We start from the raw sequence: 22316 nt of genomic DNA, 5'->3' as shown, positions 1-22316 counted from the left end.
GAGTAATATTTGAAAAAGAAAGAGAAAAAATAATTAGATTTAATTCGAAATTGAATGAATAGATAAGATAAATGAAAAAAGAATGTCAAAAAATACATATTTTATGAAATTAGAGACCCGAATTATAAATATAAAAAATAGTTAAATTTAGTTCAAAATCGAACCAATTAATAAGAGAAATGGAAAAAAGATAAAAAAACTAAAAACAATTATGAAATTACAAAAATTAAGAATGTTAATATAAATGTAAAAAAAATGAAGGACCTAATTATAAATATAAATAAAGTTGAGGACCCTGAGCGGTTACTCAGGGTACTCTCCAGAGCCGGCCCTGAAGAGCTTCACTGATACGAATTAGTGAAATAATATGTCAGTATGATCGGAATAGTGAATTATTAATAGGTCAACATAATGTTAAAATATATTTATAATATTTAATTAAATATTCATTTAATCTATACATTTTTAAAGTTTTATTTTAAGAAAAAAACTTTCTAACGATTAATTAGAAAATTACTTAAATTTTTATTTTCATTTTGAAATATTTTCATCTTTTATGACAAAAGAAAGTCCTTATTTTGAAAGGCAAAAAATTTATTCACCATTTATATTTTTATCTGAAACGAGTCTTTGTACTTGAATTGAAAGGATAGTGACTAAAATACTTGAAAATTTTAAAATTAAAATAATTACTGTTTAGTTAAGAATAATTTTTTCTCATTACGACTTTTTAAAATCCTTCACGAACTAATAATCCATGGGAGAGGGAAAAATCATTCAATAAGTAAAAAAAGGGGAAAATTAACTATATTAACAGCTCCTCTCATATCCTTCTTTGATAATCATAAAGCTACAAGGGGAAAAAAGGTACAAAACAACTGCTAATTGAAAAAAGCAACCAATAAAACCCTAAGCTTTCCATGATTCTAGAGTGGGAAAGCAAAGCAAACTGTCGCAATCCGAGGAAGCTCCAGCGTTGGCCACCACAGGAGACTGCAACGGAACTACGCCAGACACTGCAACACCTCCCGAAAACGGCTGACGGTGATCCAGTAAAAACGCCGATGTGTCCAGCGTAGGCAAGCTTCCGGGTCTCTGGGGCTCCGGCTTCAAGATCGGACCGGGAGACATCTGAGCGTTACCAAATCTGACCCCGGTCACCTGCTGCACCATCTGCCTGAAATTGGTCGGATCCGCTTTTATGAAAGTGGTTTGGGAGCGCTTGGAGGATCGGGACTTGCGTTTGGATTTGGACACTTTCCCCGTCGGAGGGAGGTCGAGTTTCCGTTGACGTTTAAGCATGGTTTCATGATCGGAACCGGAAATATTTGAGCCGGTTGGCGTCGGTAAAGGGTCGGAGTTAACGAGCGAGAAGAGCGGGGAAAAAGAAGAAAGACGATCAGTGTTAGAAATGGAGTCTTGAAGCGCCTTGGTTAGAGCTTCGGTATCACGAGAAAAAGCTTCACAGAGCCATGAATCAGTAAAAGTAGGACGAAACGCCCATGATTCTATGCTCCCCAGATTTTCCAATGAAGAAGCCATCAGATCTCTCTGCTTTTTTTGTTTTCACACAACTAATGAACTAAATGATCCAATTTATGTCAAAACGAAAGAGAAAAAAGAAGGGTTCAAAAGAAAGGAATCATCCAGTTGTTCGTGAATGGTGATGTTTATGGAATTTTGTTGGGTTTTTGGTTGAAAGTTGAAACCTAAAAATAGAAAACGAAAGGAAATGAAAGGATAGAGAGACAGAGGGGGAAGAAAGAGGAGGCTTTAAATAGGACGGTGCGGGGTAGAGGGGATAAACAGAAACCGCGTCGTAATGACATATGGACAGGCGTCAGCTTCTTCTCGTACGGGTCTCAATCTAACGTACTTCAGGTACTACTCATCTAACCATGGTTTGTAAGTGTTTCTTATTGCTCTAATCACATTTTTGTCCCCCAATTTTTTTCAAATCAATACTATTTTTGCTTTTTTTTTAAAAAAAACTAAATTTTTATTCAAAAAGAACAAAACAGATAATGTTATAATTGATAAAGAGACAAAAATAATTGATATCAACTTGACATATTTATTATTCCTTTGTCACCTGATTTAATTAAATAAAAAATTGAAAACTGGAAAAAATTTAACGACTAAGATGATTTTCGTAAAGAATTAGAGGGCCAAAAAAGTCGTTTGACCTTTACTATTATTTGATTTAGTTGATTTGTGCGTAATGAGATTGACTCACGGAGTGCAATGGCTTTCAGCCACTTATTCCACAGGTTTGACTGTCAAACCGCGTCTCTTGGCGTCCACCCTTACGCGTTAACTCCACTTTATATATATATATATATATATTTATTTTATTTACTAGTAACTACACTGCTTTTTTAAAATTTCATTTCTCCCTCTTTCTACCTCGAGGCTGGCATAATTTGGGCTAAATTAACATCAATTTGATATCTCACCTCCCACTAAAGTAAAACAGTTTAATATAAAGATAAGAAAAAATGTAATTAAAAATATTAATTTTATTTTAATATTTTTAGTAAAACGTTACTTAAAATGTTAATTTTGTTGTTTAAAATGTTAATTTTTTTAACGTTTTCCGTTGTAACCGAATATTAGGCTGTCGTACAACAGAAATACCCCCTCACTTTCTTCCCTTTTTTATATTTTGTAACAATACATTTTTTATTTGTTTATCTAAATTACACGTATGTCTCGAACTTTAACGAAATATGTTTATTATTAAGGTAAAATATACCATGGTTTTCAGAATCGTACCGGTTAGCGAACCGGTCATGCTACCGGTTCACTGGTTCAACCGGTCGAACCGATCGAAAGAACCGGACGATGTCATAATTATTTTAAAAATTAAATAAAAATACCAAAAATATGTAATAAAAAATAATTTTTTATATCACAAGTCATATTCAAAGCAAGTCATAACATATATAAGTTAAAAACCATAAAATCAAGTGAAACAAAATGATTCAAATTAACTACAACATAATATTTAAGGTAAAACATATTAAATAATAAATATAATTATATAACTATAATTAAAAAATAAATTTGGGGTTAAAAAATCATAACAAAATGATATTGTTTTGTTTAATTTTTTAAACAATCCCACATGGCTAAGAAACATAGAAGAGCACCCAAAAGTCTAAAGAGTAAAAATATGAGAACAAAACAATCTCACATTGCTAAGAAACATAGAAGCGCATCACAACTAACTTCTATAAATAATAGAGGTAATTTGGCATTCAAAATCATGAAGCCTTTTGGTGAGCATTGAGTGAACTATTCTTTCACTTCAATCAAGCTCGAATTTGAGACTTCAATCGAGCTTCTAATTTTTTTTTTGAGTTCAAGTTTCAATATTATATTTCGAGTTTGAGTTGAACTTGATAATTTTTAGCTTGTGAGTTTGAGTTTGAGTTGAGTTGAGCTTACTTTTAAAGTTTTCAAGTTCGAGTCGAGTTTAGCAATACTCGAGTTCGACTTGGCTCGTTTAACAAACGACGTTATTTGGTTTATTTTTTTTTTAAATCAAAAATCCCGGTTTTTTCCGGTTTTCAGCCGGTCCGGTTCGAACGGTTCAGCTGTTCTGGCCGGTTCACTAATAGCGGTTCAACCGATTTAGATTGAACCGGACTAAACAACGGTTCCCGGTTGAACAGGCCGGTCCGGTCCTGTTTTCAAAACAGAGAAATATACCGTTGGTCACTAATTTTTGAGTACGTTTTCGTTTTTCCCACTACAATTTCAAAAGTTACAAATATGTTATTAACATTATCGATCGGTTAGAAAATAGTCACTCACCGTTAACCGTCATTAACAGACGTGACGGAAACATATCTGGCGCGTTAACTGCTTACCTGGACTCGGTTGACCACCACGCTGGAGACCCAAATATCTCCAATAGTCGTCTCCTCTTCTTCTTTAACCAATCGATGAGGTTGACTATGTATGTATTTACCATATTTTGAAGCTTGTTGATAGATGGTTTGCAGAAAAGCCAAGGGGTCTTTGAAGTCCTCCATTGATGGATGAAATACTGGGCATTCAGGAACTGTTTGGTTCCAAAGAAACTTGAAAGAAAATGGAAAAACGAAAGAATGGGAGAAATTTTCTCGATGCTTTGGATTCTTTACTAAGGTTAAAAAACAATGTTTTCTTTCTTGCGTATAATGTGTGATCATAAACTCACCCAACAAGAAGTTTAGGATTTCTCTTCTCCCGTTGCATGTTTCTAAAAAACCCTCCAACAATCCCCAGCCCCCACCCAAAAAAAATTATCGCACTTATTCGCTCTTTTTATTACATTTTTCTCTCTTTCTAGTTGTTATTACATACGTACTTTCTCTCTTGTTTCAACTTTTTCTTTATGGGCTTGTTTGGTTACCAAGAAACTGACAAAGGATTTCCGGAAACCAAACGATTGTTTTCTCTTTGTTTCTATTTTCCTTGGCTATTTAATTGGTTATTTGGTCTTTCATTTTTTTTTTTCCTTTTTGGGAAGTGAAAGTAAGAAATTATTAAGAAAAATGGGTTCTCAAATAAAAAGAGAGATAAATTCAAAAAAGCTTAATTCATCCGAAAGAAGAAAGCGAGCCAAGACTAGTTTGTCAACTGCCCCAACAAATCTCACTTTAATGAAAGGAGAGACCAATGCCATGAAAAACCCTAAAATCATGGAGAAATTCAAGTTGAGTATTGAGCTTGAATGGAGGACTTCAAAGACCCCTTGGCTTTTCTCCAACAGTCACGTTCTCTTCAAAAACCCAAATTTTTTACTTTAGAGATTAGATTTTTATTTAAAGGAGAAGAGAAGGTGACATCTGGGTCTTTAGCGTGGTAGTCAACATAGTCAATCGAGTCCATGTAAGCAATTAACAAGCCACCTATGTTTTTCGTCACATCTGTTAACGACGAGTGATTATTTTGTAACTAACTGATAACGTTAGTGACTGATTTGTAACTTTTGAAACTTTAGTAAAAAATAAAAACTTACTCAAATATTAATGACTAACAGTGTAATTTATCCTTATTATTATAATGCTCATAAGTCATAATGAGATTTATATTATAATAAAGTCTAAATTATTTCAATATTACTTTTATTTTAAGTTTGTCTTATTTTGAAGACTATTTTTTTTAAATTATGTTTCAATTATACAAGTCATCAATTAATTATGTTTTCAATTTTCTTTGGTTTAATAACGTGAAATGTTAGTAAAATATATCAACTTTTAATTTAATCATTGAACTTTTATGAAAAAAAGATGTTTTCTTTTATCATTCCCTCGTGATACCAGAACTTGGAATGAAGCCCCATAACGAGGGATAGGGGTGTAAATGAACCAAGCTTGAACGAACAAGATTATGTTTGTGTTTGTTTGTTTGTTTTATAGGGGTTCTTGTTTGGTTTGTGCTCGTTTAGTTTTTTAATATCATGGTCGTGTTCATTTATTTATTTTTGAAGGTGTTCGTGTTCAGTTCATGTTCGTTTAATTTTTTAATATCATGTTCCTATTCGTTTATTTATTTATGAAAGTGTTCGTGTTTGTTCATTTAAAGTTCATAAACATGCTCGTTTAATGCTCGTGAATATGTTCGTTTAAATGCTCAAAAATTTGTTCGTTTAGCTTTCATTTAACATTCACAAAGGGGCTGTTGAATGATAGGTGCCATGGCTAACTCTCGAATCGTTTGATCGAATGTGCTACAAGTCGATCATTCCTCCCCAACTATTAATCGAAACCACAATCAATCCAACATGCACTTTTTGAAAAGAAAGCATTTTTTATTATAAAATGATGGTCTATCGTCGATTCTTGATACAAGAAAATTGAGAATGTAACCCAAAGGGTATTAAATGTTTTTCAATTATCACGATCGGAATTGAGTCATCGCTTCAGCCTTTGGCTATGAAAAACTTAGCTAAACATGATAGAAATCATATTTAACATTTTCAAAAATAAAGCTTAAAGAAAACTTAAATAAAGAAAGCGAAAAAAAGAAAAGAAGAATTTTATAAAATTAAAGAAATAAACAAAATAATTCAAGAGATGAGAGATGATTTGAAGCTTACCCCGATGATGTATTTATAGCTTCTAAAAACATAGTAGAAATGACAAAAGATGATCCTTGGAAATTGTTTGAATTAAATCCTAAAAATAAAGATAATTCATAATTTGAAATTCGAATTCGCGGCTAAGACTCCCTTCTTCACGAAACTACTGACTGAACCTTCTAGAAGATGCTGACTAGACGTCACGTCAGACGCGTCATGCCCCAAGTCATGCCCACTAGTGCAACCTTAACTCTAGAAAAATAAAAACGATAGAATTTCGTCCTTTTTAGTCCTTTTTAGCATAGTTTATGGAATCCAATGTCTTGTACAAAAATAAGAGAAAACGTCCAAATAAGCAACATAAACCGATGAACAAGGAATAATCAACAACAAAATAATAACTATTTAGATCACTCATCAAATTCCCCCTCACTTATTCAATGCTTCAATTATTCAATGCTTCAATGCACGTCCTCAAGCATTTCTCAATCAATGTATCAAGAATATCAAGTTGACATCTCCATTTCAATAAATTTCCAAGACTTCCAAGTAAATCAAAGTCAAAGAAAACGTTGAAATCCGAGAGTAATCAAGCAAAGACATAACTAAAAACAAGTATAAGCAAAGCATGTCATTCCAATTATCCGTTAATCTCAAAGAAGCAAGACTTAGTACCTCACAGTGGTTCACTCATTCCGCTCAAAGTGTTTCGGGTGAAAGAATCGCTCAAGCCTAATTAATCAAAAACATTATCATAAACTTGTAACTAAATTATATCTCTACCATTAAGTATGAACATGATGCAATAATCAAGAGATCTTTAAAAGAGATGTAGTGAGACTAAGGTTCGGGTAGGATAAAGGCAAAAAATCGGGTCAAAAATTCAAGACAAAGAGAAGATCATTCCATAGAGTTATTCAAAAGGAAGTAAAAATGAAAGGAAAAAAAATCAAATGATGAAGGCTTATATTTTTTCTTTTCTCATTTTCTTTTTCTGTTATTTTCTTCTGCTCTTATTTGAATCTATTTTTTATACATTGTTTTTTTCCTGCTCATTCGAATATTCACTGCATTGTTCAAATTTTTATGTACTATTATGTATTTTTTGCACTATTCGAACAATGTAATTTCTTGTTTTTTTTAATTCAACTTTTTTCAGTGCTTTTTTCCACAAAACAACCTTACCTTTGTCCTGAAAAAGGGTGACAAAAGAGGGAAAACAACAAAATTGGTTCGGGTTAAAAAATGTGGTAAACAAAGAAAATGATATAAGGCTAAAAAATGACTAACTAGGGAAAATAAACAAAGGGTAGGCAGACTTTTTTTGGGGAAGAGAAAAAAGTTAAACCCTAATGCCTTTATCACACTAAAGCATCATATTCAGTTATGTAGTCTCGAAAAGAATTACGCTACAAGTTCTATAATGTAAAGAATTAGTTGGCACACTCAAATTAAACAAAGAGCAAAAATGCAAATGTATGCTCATTGGGCTCAAAACTCACATAAAAGATTTAAATTGTACTAAGTCATTCAGTCAATTCAACTAACAAACGCATGGAATGCCGAGAAAAATTTAAGAAAAATCAATTAATCATGTCAATTGCTATCAGACATCTTAAATTCCAACAAAAAAGAGTTCAAAATTCACAAGAAAAATCAAAGATACGAGGTGAAAAATGAGATAGGCAACAAGAAATTTCAACACATCAATTCAAGAAAAACTCAATTCCAGTAAACCAAATAAGCAAGGTAAAATTTGATGCAATTTCCACCCCTTCACTTAAATCATATTGTCCCAATATGAGAATGAATGCACAATAAAGATGGTAGAAATACTCTCCGTTCTAATGATGGTCGCGGTTGCGTTGAGATCTGCCCGGACGAAGGTAAGAGAAAATCTCAGTAAGGTTGGTCTCGATTGAATCAAAACGGTTGTGCACTTCATGGATCTCATTGTGCACATCCGACTACGGATGCTCTTCTGGTGTAGCATGTGGTGTGGTCATCCGAAGGAATACGCGCGCATTACGCGGTGTAATAGTGCCGAGAGGAACAATGCACGGTGCATCGGGGGCACCAATTTGACACGTGTCATTTTAATGTCAAATAAATATTCCTTAATCTCAATAAAATAAAATAGAAAGTATTAAGAAAGAGTAAGTGTCGATCCACAAGGACTATGGAAGCTGCTGATAAAGTGGTCTTTGTTTTCATCTAGCGAAAATTGCAAGTAAAATAAAAGAGGGGGTTTTGTTCAGAGGTAAAAGAAAATAAAAATTTTAAAAAGTGAATTTAAAATGAAAATCTAATAATAAAAATCATCCTCAAGCTTTTGCTTTTGCCTCGATTTTCGTTGATTGTTGAACAAGATTTTAGCTTTGAATTCATGTCGGTTACAGTCTACAGGACTCAACCCCTATAACTTGTTTTTCTCTCAGGTAAATCAACAATCCAAATCAATCTTTGATTATCAATCCTTTTGTGGACTAATCGCGACAATCATTACTAGCGCCAACTCAATTAAAAAATTTAGAAAAACCTGACTCGGATTATAGTGTCTCGATGAAAATCAAACACGATCTCAATTTCCCTTAGAGGATCACCGTTAAGTGTGTTCATAGGAAGTCGAATATGCTATTAGTCAATCCTTTCTCCCAACTGTTAATCGAAACCACAATCAATCCAACGTGCACTTTTCGAAAAGAAAGCATTTTTATTATAAAATGATGGTCGATTGTCGATTCTTGCTACAAGAAAATTGAGAATATAACTCGAAGGGTATTAAGTGCTTTTCAATTCTCACAATCAGAATTGAGTCATCGCTTCAAACTTTGGCTATGAAAAACTTAACTAAGTATGATAGAAATCATATTTAACATTTTTTAAAATAAAGCTTAAGGAAAACTTAAATAAAGAAAGCGAAATAAAACAAAAGAAGAATTTTATAAAACTAAAGAAATAAACAAAATAATTCAAGAGATGAGAGATGATTTAAAGCTTAACCCGATGGTGTATTTACAACTTCTAAAAAACCTAAAAACATAGCAGAAATGACAAAAGATAATCATTGGAAATTGTTTGAATTAAATCCTAAAAATAGAGATAATTCATAATTTGAAATTCAAATTTGCGACTAAAACTCACGTCTTCACAAAATACTGACTGGACCTTCTAAAAGATGCTGACTAGATGCCACATCAGACGCGTTATGTCCCAAGTCATGCCCGCTAGTGGATCCTTAACTCTAGAAAAATAAAAATTGTAGAATTTCGTCCTTTTAGCACAATTTCTCGAATCAAATGTCTTGTACAAAAATAAGAGAAAACGCCCAAATAAGCAACATAAACCGACGAACAAGGACTAATTAACAACAAAATAGTAACTATTTAGATCACTCATCAATATCATAAATAAAAATTAATAAATGATGAAATAAAACTAAATATATTTAAATTTTTTACCTGATATAATGTTGGTAACTTCATTAAAAAGGGCCAAGAAATAACAAACTTCTTCAACCTTCACCCGATCTTCATCATTTAGCAAATACTTATAACTTGTATCTCGTTGAGCATACCGCAAAAATACATCCTTGAACTCCAATGCACATGACAACATAGAATATGTTGCATTTCACCATGTACAACAATCTAAAATCAACCTCTTATTTCACAACTAAAGTTGTTTAACAATATTACTGAACATAATCAAATGCATAGTAGATGTAGTGATGTGCTTCACACTTTCTCTCACACTATCAATTGCATCATCAATTTCAAAAATACCATCATGCACCAATAAGTTTAAGATGTGTGCACAACAACAAACATGAAATAATCTCCCATTCAAATGAAGTCTTTTATGAAATGAAAATTATCTTTCAACATCCTTACAGCTGCATCATTGTAAGAAGTATTGTTCACAGAAATTGAACACACATTTCCTTCAGTACCCCAATCCTGTAAGAATCTGTACAATGCGTCATATACAACAACTTCACTATGTGGAGGAGGTACATTAACAAACTTCAAAAAAAAAATTGCAAATTTTAATCTAAGTCCACAAAGTGAGCTGGCAAGACCATGTATTGAATCTTTTGACCTGACTTCCACGTATCACTATCTCTAACAACCCATCTAATCTCTTCTTCTCAACCTCATAACTTATCCAACAATCAGCTATAGTTGTAGCACGAGAAATCCTTACATAGTGAGAACTCGGAGTTTTCATCAATAAAGTGAATAATTCATACTCAATAAATGCAAAAGGCAACTCATGAACATTATCATGTGAGAAACAACTTCCATGGTCTTTGCTTGATCATATCTCCAAGGCTGGATACCACTCGTACTATCAGATCTAGGTGTTTGAGGTGGTAAAAAAAGATTGTCTTGTTCCTTTAAAGATATATGATGTTTCACACAACCATTTAAATGTCTTTTAAATTGTGTAGTTTTACCATCCTTATTCTTTGTAAGTTTATTTTGATCATTCAAATAGACGTCAATTTAATTCCGAGAAAATTAAACAAAAAAATAGTTAAATGACCGATAAAGGTGATTGAAAATGTGTCACAAGACATAAGAAATCATGTCATAAATACACACCTATTAAAAAATATAAAAATTACAAGAAAAATAAGAAATATCCGCGATGCCGGTCAATATAAAAACTAATGTCGCCGCTTGCCAAATAAACAAGAAAAAGAAACAAGCGAGGCTATGAGTTCTGCGCAGGAGATATTCGATGATAAATATGGTAGACGTAGACATCACGTGTTTACTTTGTGCCAATAATCTTCTTGTTTTATTTATTTTTTCATCATTAACCGTTGACTTCACTGTCAATTTATATCTTGTACCGAGCATATCAGTTATTATTTTATTTCCTATGATTCCTCTTTGTCGAGGCTTTGCCTTGCTTTTTCCTTTGTTTCTATTTCATAGGGAGGCTTTCAATGATTCAAGGTGGAAATAAGTGATGGCTCATCAGATCCACCAATAAAGGCCAATCAAGGATAAAAATACAGATTATTAGGGTTTAAAATTGAAAATTTTGTACTAAAATGACTAAAATGAATTACTAGTTTTTAGAAGGGACTTAATATAAATTTCAGCGTTTTATCTTGGGGAGGATAAGCCCCACAATTCTTGTGCCACAAGGACATTATCATCTATCTTTGTGAATGACAAATCAGCACACAATAATAAGTCTAAAACTTCGTCCGCATGCATGGGTTTGGTAGAATTCTTTAAAAGACACTACATTCTAGAAAATGTATTACTTTTTAATATTTTTATTGAAGTTATTCTCAAAAAGATCCTTTCTTTTTCAAATGATCATGTCAAATAATTTTCTTATAATATTAATATCAATAATTCAAAGGTAAATATAAAATATGAGTCAAAGTTAATAAAAGGAATAATAAATATTTTATTATAAAATTATCTGTAACAAACTGCACCAACTTACGGTGATATATAATTTGAACTTATATATAAATGGAACACAAGTATATTACAAATCCCGGCCATCATTCTAATAAGTACACAATTTGCTTCGTACCAAATATAAGTATTTGAGAATGGAGTAAATTGGGTTGGAAGAATCTAATCTTTGCAGTACCTGATCTGGATTAATCGATCAATAGATCGAATACTGGTGATTATACAAAAAAAAGGCATTTGAATAATTTTTTTAGTTATTAAAAAGTATTTCAAGCATGATATTAAAGATCTTCAAGTTATTAATAAATCTTTCAAACATGATGTTAAAATTTATATACCAACTATAAAGCATCCGAACATGATGTTGATCTTGATAGTTTTGATATTTTAGTTATTAATAAGTATTTCAAGCAAATTCAAGGTCTAGTAATAGGTTTTTTATGTCATGAGTAAGAACTCTGACCCATCAATAAATCTTTCGAGCATGATGTTAAGATATTTGAACCATCGTTAAATTCTTTGAGTATGATTTTAATTTTGATAACTTTCATATTTTTTAAAAACTTATTTCAGGAAAAAGGATTCAAGATGAGGTTTCCACCAAATTCGATATATAATAATTATTCTTTTATACCATTAATAAGATCTTCAAGAATGATGTTTAGATTTTCATATTAAAAATAAATCTTTTGAGCATGTTGTTTAGAGCGCCATCTATAAAACTTTCCGATATGATGATGATTTTAGAAGGAAATTATTATTTTTTATTTTGCATATCAAAATTGATAGTTTTATAACTTTTAATTAATGATAAGATTTTATTAAAATTGTTGAAGATTTTTTGATAAATTAGAAATTTTGAGACATATTTTCTATGGGTATCTTATATGCTCAAAACGGTTTAGTGATGAATGAGAATTTGATGCGCAAACTACGTTACTTGCGAATTGTGAGGTGTAAGGAAAATTGAAAACTAAAAGTAGTGACACCTGTCACAAATTGATTGGGTACAAAATAAATTAAATTAACTAAATTAATAAAATATTCTCCAATCTAGCAGTAAACGTGTCATCACCTAATTGGATATTAGATTTATTAAATTGAATTAAAATTATGACCAAATTGGTAGAAATTATAAATATTGAGGATCAACTGTGTAATCATACTAATTTTACTAACTGTCACGTCATAACTTCCGTTAAATGTTATCGACAAATGTCTTAATTATATGTATTTAAATAGTTGGATAACCAAATTAGCAAAATTTCAAAATTGATGGTCAAAATAAAAAAGAGATAATAGTTAAGTGACCAATGGTATAATTTGTCCAACTAAAAACTATTTTAAAAGGAGTTCAATATTATTTTAAAAAGTGTAATGAAAAAAAATGTTTCAAAAGTTTGGTTTAACATTTAAGCATTTAGTATTAATATTTTTTCTTGATTAATCTGGAATAAATACAAGACAACATTTGTTCGAATATAACTTTTAAACATTTGACATCGAATACTTATACCTCTGACATTCATTGTACTCTCGAACCTGAGACCTCAAAGAATAACAAAAATTCATTTACTACCGAGGTCGCTTGGTTTGCCTTAGTATTAACATATGATTTTGAGAAAAAATATATTTTTCTCTAAAAATTATTTATGCTTTGAAAAGGATTTTGACCTTAAAAATAATTTTAAAAAATAATTTTGGGTGAATTAACTACGGAAATGTAGAAAGAGAAGGAAAATAGGAAGAAGGGGAAAGTGTAAAAAATATGGTCAGATAAAATTGTTGGAAAAATAGGGATTTTCCTATATAGGGATGGGTATGGGTCGGGTTTTTGGTCCACCGGACCCGACCAGAGAACAAGGGAGCATCTACCCGAAACCTGACCCGACCCGAAATAATAAATTTTTTTTATTCAATAAAAATAGTGACTTAATTAAAAAATTATATATATATAGAGGGGTATTATTATAATTATTTCTAAATATATAAGGTAAAATTATATATTTTTTCGGGTCGGATCGGGTCGAAACCCGTCGGGTTCGGGTTGAGTTCCCATCCCTATTCCTATCCCACGTATACTGAACACTCCCAACGGGTGGGCTCCAAGAAATGGGCTTTTTCCTTGTTATTTTACGAAGTAAATTTCTTGTGCGGATATGGGTACTTGCCATTTGAGTCCTCTTAGTTCTCATGCTTACCGCTAAAGCTTTCAATCACGTGAACATGGTTGGATTGAAGATGTGTGGGTAAGAAACGTTCGTCCTCGTGAATATATATATATATATATAGTTTTTATTGAAATCTATTTTCATCTCCTAAAATTTTATAGATTTATCTCAGTAACATAAAATCTTGTGTCTATACACGTAAACAATCGTAAGAAACACCAAATCATACAATATCATCTCCAACTCATTATTATTCATAACATTGGCATTCTAATATTTCTTTATATGTATTATGGGTTTTAATATTTATAAATGATAAAAATTTATCCTTTTTATAGATTTGAGTTCAAATTGTTGCCTTACATGATGTATGGGTATTGTTAATAGATTTTTTTTTGAAGAAACGCTCTATTATAATCGGTCTAAACTATTTGAAAAAATATTCATAATCTTTGAATGTTACATAGAGTGATGTTATAACTTAGAAGTGTTAGAAGTATAATAATCCGAGATGATAAAACAAAAGGGAAATCTTATTTAAATAATTGATTCACACAAGTCGCCATAACATTAATTCCACGACAGGGTCTCGTCGCGAAATTCGTGTACATGAAACAATAATAAAACAAAACGATTAATAACATGGAAAAATTATTCTATTAAATAATCAAAAGTGTATAGAATAAACGATTGGAACCAAGTTGAGGCCTGCAACTACGCAGTTTCCTTAAGACGGATTTTCGTCCACTCCTTGGTGCTTGAGATCTTAGGTTGTCCATCTCCTAGGATACAACAACGAGATGATCAGTGCACAAGTAGCATAACTGTTGAGATCATGAACTATTCCTTACCTTCGTCTATCATCGAAAAGACTAGAGAAGAAAACTTTTTGAATAGTTTTTAGTTGTTTTCAATTGTGTTTAACCTAGTAAGTTTACATGGTATTTATAGGGTTTTCATATTGTGAACAATTAGAAATTTTTGACCTACTGAAGCATTAATGAGAATAAAACAATCAAGCAATTTCCAAAATTATTGTTTTGATTAAAGGAATCTTTTAATATTTATCCTTTTTAATTCCAAAACATATTTTGAAAAGATATGCTCTATTTGAGGAAAATATCTCATATTTGGGTTAAAATATTTGTAAGCCCACAAAAAGCTAGATCAATTTGGACATTCACGTTACCCACATCGTGCACGCCTGCACATTTACGAACCAACAATTGGTTCCACATTTTCCTCAACAACGTTTGGATCAATTTATCATTCAAAGGTCCAAAATTATAATTTTTTTCTCAACAATCCCTCACTTGAATGAAATTGATCATTTATCAAAATCATTTTAACTCGATGTGGTGATAGACTCTACGATTGATAGTTGCATAGGAGAGGTAGGTTTCCTCCTTTGAACCATCCCTTGTGCAACATATTTACTTTACTATCTAACCAGTAGACTGATGTCCTTGAACTAATATGTCGTTTGTGTAAACGATGATATACTTCACAAAACAACCCATATGACAAGAATTTTTAGTTCTCATGGGTACGTCCTTAAAGCCATGGACTTCGCCTGGTTATGCAAGAGTTTGAAAGAACTATGCCATATAATCTCCTTGAAGCGACCTCACTTCACTCTCACATAGGTGACTAATGTTGCTCGGCTCATCGAAGCACACAATGGTCATTAAAAGCTTTGTTTAGCCTATACCAATTTGATTATTGTTTATATTATAGGAATTAACTTGGGATAAAAAACCCCCACAATGACTGCACACGGTTTATTCAATTAGGTTATCCCTTTGAACCTAGATATTGAGATCTCTAGTTAATTAGGTAGGTTTTCCTTCACATAACACCTTCAATTTTTCTTGGGCTTTGGTCTCATTCCTTTAGATATTTTCTCAACTTGATCTCGATTTTAACCCTTCGGTTAGTGGATCCCCAATATTATCATTTGACCTTATAAAATCAATAGAAATAACCCCATTTGAGATCAATTGTCTAATGATATTATCTTAATGATGCATAAAGTTATGTGCTCTACCAATATATTAATATTGTGAGCACAAACTTTGGCCATTCAAGAATATTCTTCAAGAAATTCAAAAGTCATTCAACTTATTCTCTAGACTTGTCTAGAGTTACAAACTCATATTCCATTTTGGATTTGATTATAACTGTTTTCTTGAGGATTTCTATGACATGACTCCTATTCCTAATATGAAACATATTCACTTGTGCCTTAGATATCTTGAATATCAAATGCCTTAGAAATCTTGAATATCATATATTCAACTCGCATTGGAGTATCCTTCAAAGGAAGTATGATCTTGGGATAATACAATCCATACTCTTAAGCATATGAGATATCACAATTCTCTCATAATTACTTTTTAGATGTGTCATAATGACAATATCTTTGTTTCAACCTTTTGTTGAACATATAAACTTATCTTTAATGATAGTCTTCGATCATTTTTCTTAGTTTTATAAGGGAATATATTTTCAAAGAATGAGATATTCTTTGATTCTGTTATCACGTTCTTGAATCTCGGGGTTCTTTGATTCATACACTAGATGTCGATATGTCTTTCTATAATCTACACAACCAATATGATCCAACGATTTGGGACTTCGTTCCCTTTGATAATGAGATCATTATCTTTACAAGACACCCCTACATTTTTTAAGTAATTGTAGAAATATTATCTATATTTTCATAACTTAAATGGTTTCTTGTCATTTTTTCGGAGAACCTTATTTAAAAGGTAATTCGCTGAAAAACAACTTCCACACATGTTCTGTTATAACCCAGAACTTCTTAGCATTGCATTCGTAATTTCCTTTTTAAGAATTAATTCTTCCGCTTTGCTATTCCATTTAATACAAGAGTATGATGGTGTAACTCCATGAATAATTTATTCACCACCATAATCACTTATTACCATCTTAATATTTTTATTTTTAACTTTCAGTTTATGGAGAATAACATTCTCCATAGCTTCACTTTTGCTATTTAGCAAATATATAACAATACTTTTTGCTATCACTAATTAAGGTAATAAAATATTTATTCGTTATTGTTTGTAAAAGTTGATCAAGTACCCATTAATACTACAAGAATTCAATTTCCAAAATTAAATTTATTTTTCAAGATCTCAATTTACAAACATATCGAGATTTTCAAGAAATAAATTTAACGATTTATTTAGTTCTTTCAAAAAAGAATCATACTTGATCCCCAAGAAAATAAATTCAATCCAATAAGTTATTTTCTTTTACAAATCAAAAAAAATAAATCAAACGATTTATTTCCTTTAACATATCAGAATCATATAAGATTCTTAAGAAAATAAATTTAACGATTTATTTCCTTCTACACACCATTTAATATTCTCAAGAAAATAAATTTAACAATTTATTAACTTTTACAAAATAGAATCATTTAAGCTTTTAAAAAGAAATAAATTTAACAATTTATTTCTTTTTAAAGTATAGAATCATCCACGATTCTCAAGAATATAAATCCGACAATTTATTTTCCTTAAAAAATTAAAATCATTCAAGATTTCTAAGATTCAACAATTTATTTTCCTCACAAAGTTAGAATCATTTAAGATTCTAAGGAAATAAATTCAACAATCTATTTCCTTACAAAGTTAGAATTATTTAATATTCTCAAGGAAATAAAATCAACAATCTATCTTCCTTACAAAGTTATAATCAGCAAAAGATTCTAATGATGAAATAAATCCAGTGATTTATTTCTCCCCCTTTTTTCTAAGGTTATATCATTTTTCAACCGATGGGATTAGTAGCACAAAAACCCGAAACAAATATATCACAGTAACTTGATTGTGTTTAACAAACATAAATAAAAAAGAATTAATCCTTTAATTTTAGCAACCCAATAATCAAAAGATAATCAAAAGGAACTAATCCTTTGATTTTACTTTTGGCAACCCAATAATCAAAAGGAATTAATCTCTTGATTTTACTTTTGACAACACAATAATCAAAAGTATTGGATTAAGCTTTGAATTTGTTTGTATCTAGAAATTATTAGTACAAAAATAAAAATTATAGTGTTTCAAAACACAATCAATCGATATCAAAGATATTATTTTTATTCCTGTCATATTTAATATTCCATATTAATAGGCCAAAAGTTATATGTTAATAATACCATAACAATAATATCTTGAATAATGTTCACGTGCATTTTTATGGGCGAAATCTTACCACAATGATATTCTCCACTAATGCCATAATATAGAAAGAATCACATTGATTCTTTAATTTCTCTACATTTATAAGCAATAACCACATGAAACAAATTCATAAAAAATCACATTTATTCTTTTATTTGCAAAAAATGAGGCAAATCACCATGCGCTAGTCACCATGCACTAATCATCATGCATTTGTGTATTTACACAAGTTAGTTCCTACACGAGCTTGCAAAATAATTTGCAAAAAGCTCATGTATCGTTGCTCAGATTCAAATCAATCTCACTTATTTTTTTATTATTATTGAACAGAAAAAACATTTCAAACTTAGTAACCAACATTACTTTCACGACAATTTCTATTAAATAGATTTGTCTACTATGAAATTAGGCAGACCCATTAAAACGACAAGATAAATCCTGAAAACAAATTTATTTGCTTTTCACGTTTTCCCAAGATTTTAGAATCATCTTGGATTTTTTTCCAGATATGTAGAAGATAGAATTTGTCTTAAGATTGTTAGAAGTATAACAATCCAAGACGATGAAACAAAAGGGAGATCATATTAAATAATTGATTCACACAAGTCGCGATAACATTAATTCCACGACAGGATATCGTCGTAAAATTCGTTTACATGAAACAAGAATAAAAAAATGATTAATAACATGGACAAATTATTCTATTAAATAAACAAAAGTGTATAGAATAAACGATTGGAACCGAGTTGAGGCTTGCAACTGAGCAGTTTCCTTGAGACAGATTTTCGGCCACTCATTGGTTCTCGAGATTTTTGGTCGTCTGTCTCCGAGGATATAACAACGAGATGATCAACGCACAATAGCACAACTGTTCGAGAACATGAACAATTCCTTGCCTTCGTCTATCACCGAAAAAACTAGAGAAAACTTTTTGAATTGTTTTCAATTGTGTTTAACCTAGTAGGTTTACATGGTATTTATAAGGTTTTCACATTGTGAACAATTGGAAATTTTTGACCTAATGAATCAATAATGAGAATCAAGCCATTTGCAAAATTACTTTTTTTACTAAACGAACCTTTTAATATTTATCCTTTTAATTACAAAATAGATTTTTAAAAAGATATGATCTATTTGAGGAAAATATCTCACATTTGAGTTAAAATATCTACAAACCCACAAAGAGCTAGACTAGTTCGAAAATTCACATTACCCATGTCGTAACCGGTTTTCGCCCAAGCACGAATTTTCTTGGTGGAAAAACGAGATGAATAAATAAATGGTTTTCAATGAATTATTTTGGAGTCGTCATCGAACCTTTTAGGTTAGGTAGGTCGAATACCTAACAATCATCTTTTAAAATAGTTTTTAAGAAAACATCATTTAAAAGATAAATCAGTCTGCGTATAACCAAAAATTCATTATTTTTAGTAATAAAAAGGGATTTGGGGTCGGTTACGTTTGAGAAAAGATTAGCACCCCACACAATGCCCAAAATCGATACACGTCGATTATAAAATCTTCTCTATTAGTGAAAGTCTAAGAATTCGAATATGAATTTAATTTATGATCCTATTATTCAAGATTCAATCGCAGTAAATTCTAAGGGAAAATAGAAAAGATTTCAATATTTCCAATCGAAGAAAAATAATCCATAAAATACTTTAGGACGAATATTTCTTTTTCTAACTGAAATAATAAAAATATGATAATTATTCCCACGAACTAAATATTAAAATAATTTGATTTGACAAATATGAATATAATTAAAGTAGACATTTTATTTTTCAGTCGAAAAAGTATATTATTTAATTTAAAATATTAGAATATGACATCTAGTTACTTTAAGACAATCATTTCTTAATATTTAAAAATAAATATTATCCTTTAAGTAAATTACAAAATCGATTAAGTTAATTAGTAAAAGGCATTAATCCTCAGTCAATTAGTAATTTTTGTCCAACTATAAAAAATATTAAAGACTAAAGCATGTATTTCAAGAAAAATAAAAATTAAAGTGATCAACATTATGAAAATAAGCATGTGCGTGGGACTCAAGAATGGAAAAAGTCAAGGAGCAGTTGAATTGACATACAATGTTGCTTTAATAACCTACTACTCCACGTTCATTTTATTACCAAAATCACATATTTATATAATATAATTATTATCACCCAACATCCATAATCAATAAACAAATCATTTAATTTTTACTTTCAAGGACTAGTTCTCAACATTGAAGAAAATTATTTTAGCAAGATACATATTCACATTACTAAAATGAAATAAAAATAAAATAGAGTAATAATTAAAGTACTAAATCTAAAATATTTAAACATAAAGGGTAATAATAAAAATAAACTAAAATTGCAATTAAAAAATAATCAAAATAAAAATTAGAAAATATATAAATTAATATCCCTAATTATAAATATTATGAAATATAGGTATTATTAATGTAATTTAACCATAATTAATTAATTCAGGATCAAAATAAAAGTTATTAAAATAATAGGAATTAAATAGATTATTTTATCTTAAATATATACATATATATCAATTAGTGACTAAAATAAAAATATAATAAAATATGAAAATAAATGTAAAGGTACTGAAATTTGATTCCAATAACCAAATTGAAAGATTATAGAACTCATTGCGAGTATAGTTTACCCATTCCCAAATTTACACAAACACTCATTAAAACGACATCGTTTTGGTGAGGGTATAAAAGCCCTATAACCGGCACTAAAGGGATAAACTCTCATTTTCTTTCTTCTCTCTCTCTAAGGAGAGAAAATTCTCTCCCTTCTCTCTAGACTCTCACCAAAGAGAATCGGCCACCGACCGATCGTCGACAGCCACCACCGACCACCGTTAACGGTGGTCGAAAACATAAAAAGACCCCAAAATGATTGATCTCCTAAGCCTCTACCCGAATCCACCCCTTTTTTCTTCTTAAAAACCCATCAACCACAGTAGATCTTAAAGTTTACCTTTGAAAACCTGATGCTCCGACGACGATACAGTTTCCTCGGTAAGTTTTTTCTCTCTTTTTTCTTTTCGATTATCTACTACTCTGTTCGTAGTTGGTTGTTCCTAAGTTGGTTGCCTTCATTACTTGCTTGCTCTTTTCTCTCGTTTTATATTTCTCTTCATTTGTCTCTCTGTTCGTTTGTATTGCTTGCCCTCTGTCATTTATTTGCACGTAACTCGAATGCTTTTATAGGCCTTCAAAACTACTATTCGAACTGATTACGAGAGTGCCCTTTGGTAAGTCACCGAAGGGATGCAACGTGTGCGGTGGTCCTATAATCTTCTAGAAGCTTTGGTTGAGTGTGGCGTCGTGGCAGCAGATGACTGGGGAACATAACAGTGGAGCAGTTAGAGGTGGCGAAATGGTTGAAGGCGGCGCCAAAATCACCCTAGGGTTGGTGAACCCTAGGGTTTCTGTTGACTTCATTTTGGGCCATTGGATCTCTCAAGACTGCCAATTTTTGGGTTCATTTCCATTTTCTTATATCTCCAACATTTCTTGCGCTTCTTATTGAATATGAATCTTTGAATTGATTACACTTGATCAACCTTGTAACTTGAAGCTCAATAAGTCACCCATCTTGATTCAATTTCTTTTTTCTTATTTTTTCTTTTTCTTATCTTTTCTTATCTTTTTTCTCTGATGGATGAGTATAAAACTTCAATTGCTTTTGAGTACCTCCTTTTCCTCTTGCATTTGTTATTCTTGACTGGATTTGATCTTCAAGCACCTCATATTTGACCTATCTTGTAGTTCAACACCCTCTTTACTTCATGGAGATTTGTCTTCGTAATAAAACTGGATTGACAATCTTTATTCCTATGAGAAAATATCATTTACCTTGCCCTCCCAATGTGGAGGGTGATCATTAGTTAGGGTTGAATCAGAAGAAAAATCATTCAGGCTCAAATGGGGACAACAAAGTATATGTTTTTCTTCTTTTGCGAAGGGATAAATGAAAGAAAGTCGTTCATCATTTCATACACAGAAACCTTTGTAAAAAGAAGTATCCACAGGGATAAATGTCTAATTAAGCACCTTCATCAAAGCATTTCGGTGTACTTCCGAATTTATCAACAAATCCAGAATCGAAATTCGTGCTTGTTGCTTGTGTAACTGCTCAATTACACTATACTCACTATGTTTCAAGAATTTCAAAAACTCTTCTGCTTGTGTTACATTTATTGGCTCATTAATTGTTAGTGAGAGCTCATCATTAAATACCTTCTGTGGTACCACTGCAGATTTTCCCTTTTCTTTCGATGTTTCGGGAGAGTAACACCTCCCACTTCTTGTGAAAAATCCTACTTCACTCACTGTTTCGATTGTCAAATTAATTCCCTGTGCTTTCTCTTTTTCTTCTGCTTTCTCCAA

General features: G+C 31.1%; 1 protein-coding gene across 2 annotated transcripts; it reads right to left on the bottom strand.

The window, feature by feature from the left end:
* Positions 1–783: 783 nt before the first annotated feature.
* LOC120155663 (calmodulin-binding protein 25-like) lies at positions 784–1719 on the bottom strand. Of its 2 annotated transcripts, XM_039167169.1 has the most exons (2): positions 1036–1719; positions 784–993 (listed from the first exon to the last, which is right to left on the bottom strand). In XM_039167169.1, the coding sequence occupies exons 1-2, from the start codon at positions 1540–1542 to the stop codon at positions 910–912; spliced, it is 591 nt and encodes a 196-aa protein (XP_039023100.1). In that variant the 5' UTR covers positions 1543–1719; the 3' UTR covers positions 784–909. The 2 variants fall into 2 exon arrangements, with proteins under 2 accessions (XP_039023100.1, XP_039023097.1); XM_039167166.1 differs by having other exon boundaries at positions 784–1719.
* Positions 1720–22316: the final 20597 nt, after the last annotated feature.

The sequence above is a fragment of the Hibiscus syriacus genome, unplaced genomic scaffold (assembly GCF_006381635.1).
Source record: "Hibiscus syriacus cultivar Baekdansim isolate YM2019G1 unplaced genomic scaffold, ASM638163v2 tig00002840_pilon, whole genome shotgun sequence".
Lineage (NCBI taxonomy): Eukaryota > Viridiplantae > Streptophyta > Magnoliopsida > Malvales > Malvaceae > Hibiscus > Hibiscus syriacus.
This window is presented reverse-complemented; position numbering and strand designations above follow the sequence as displayed.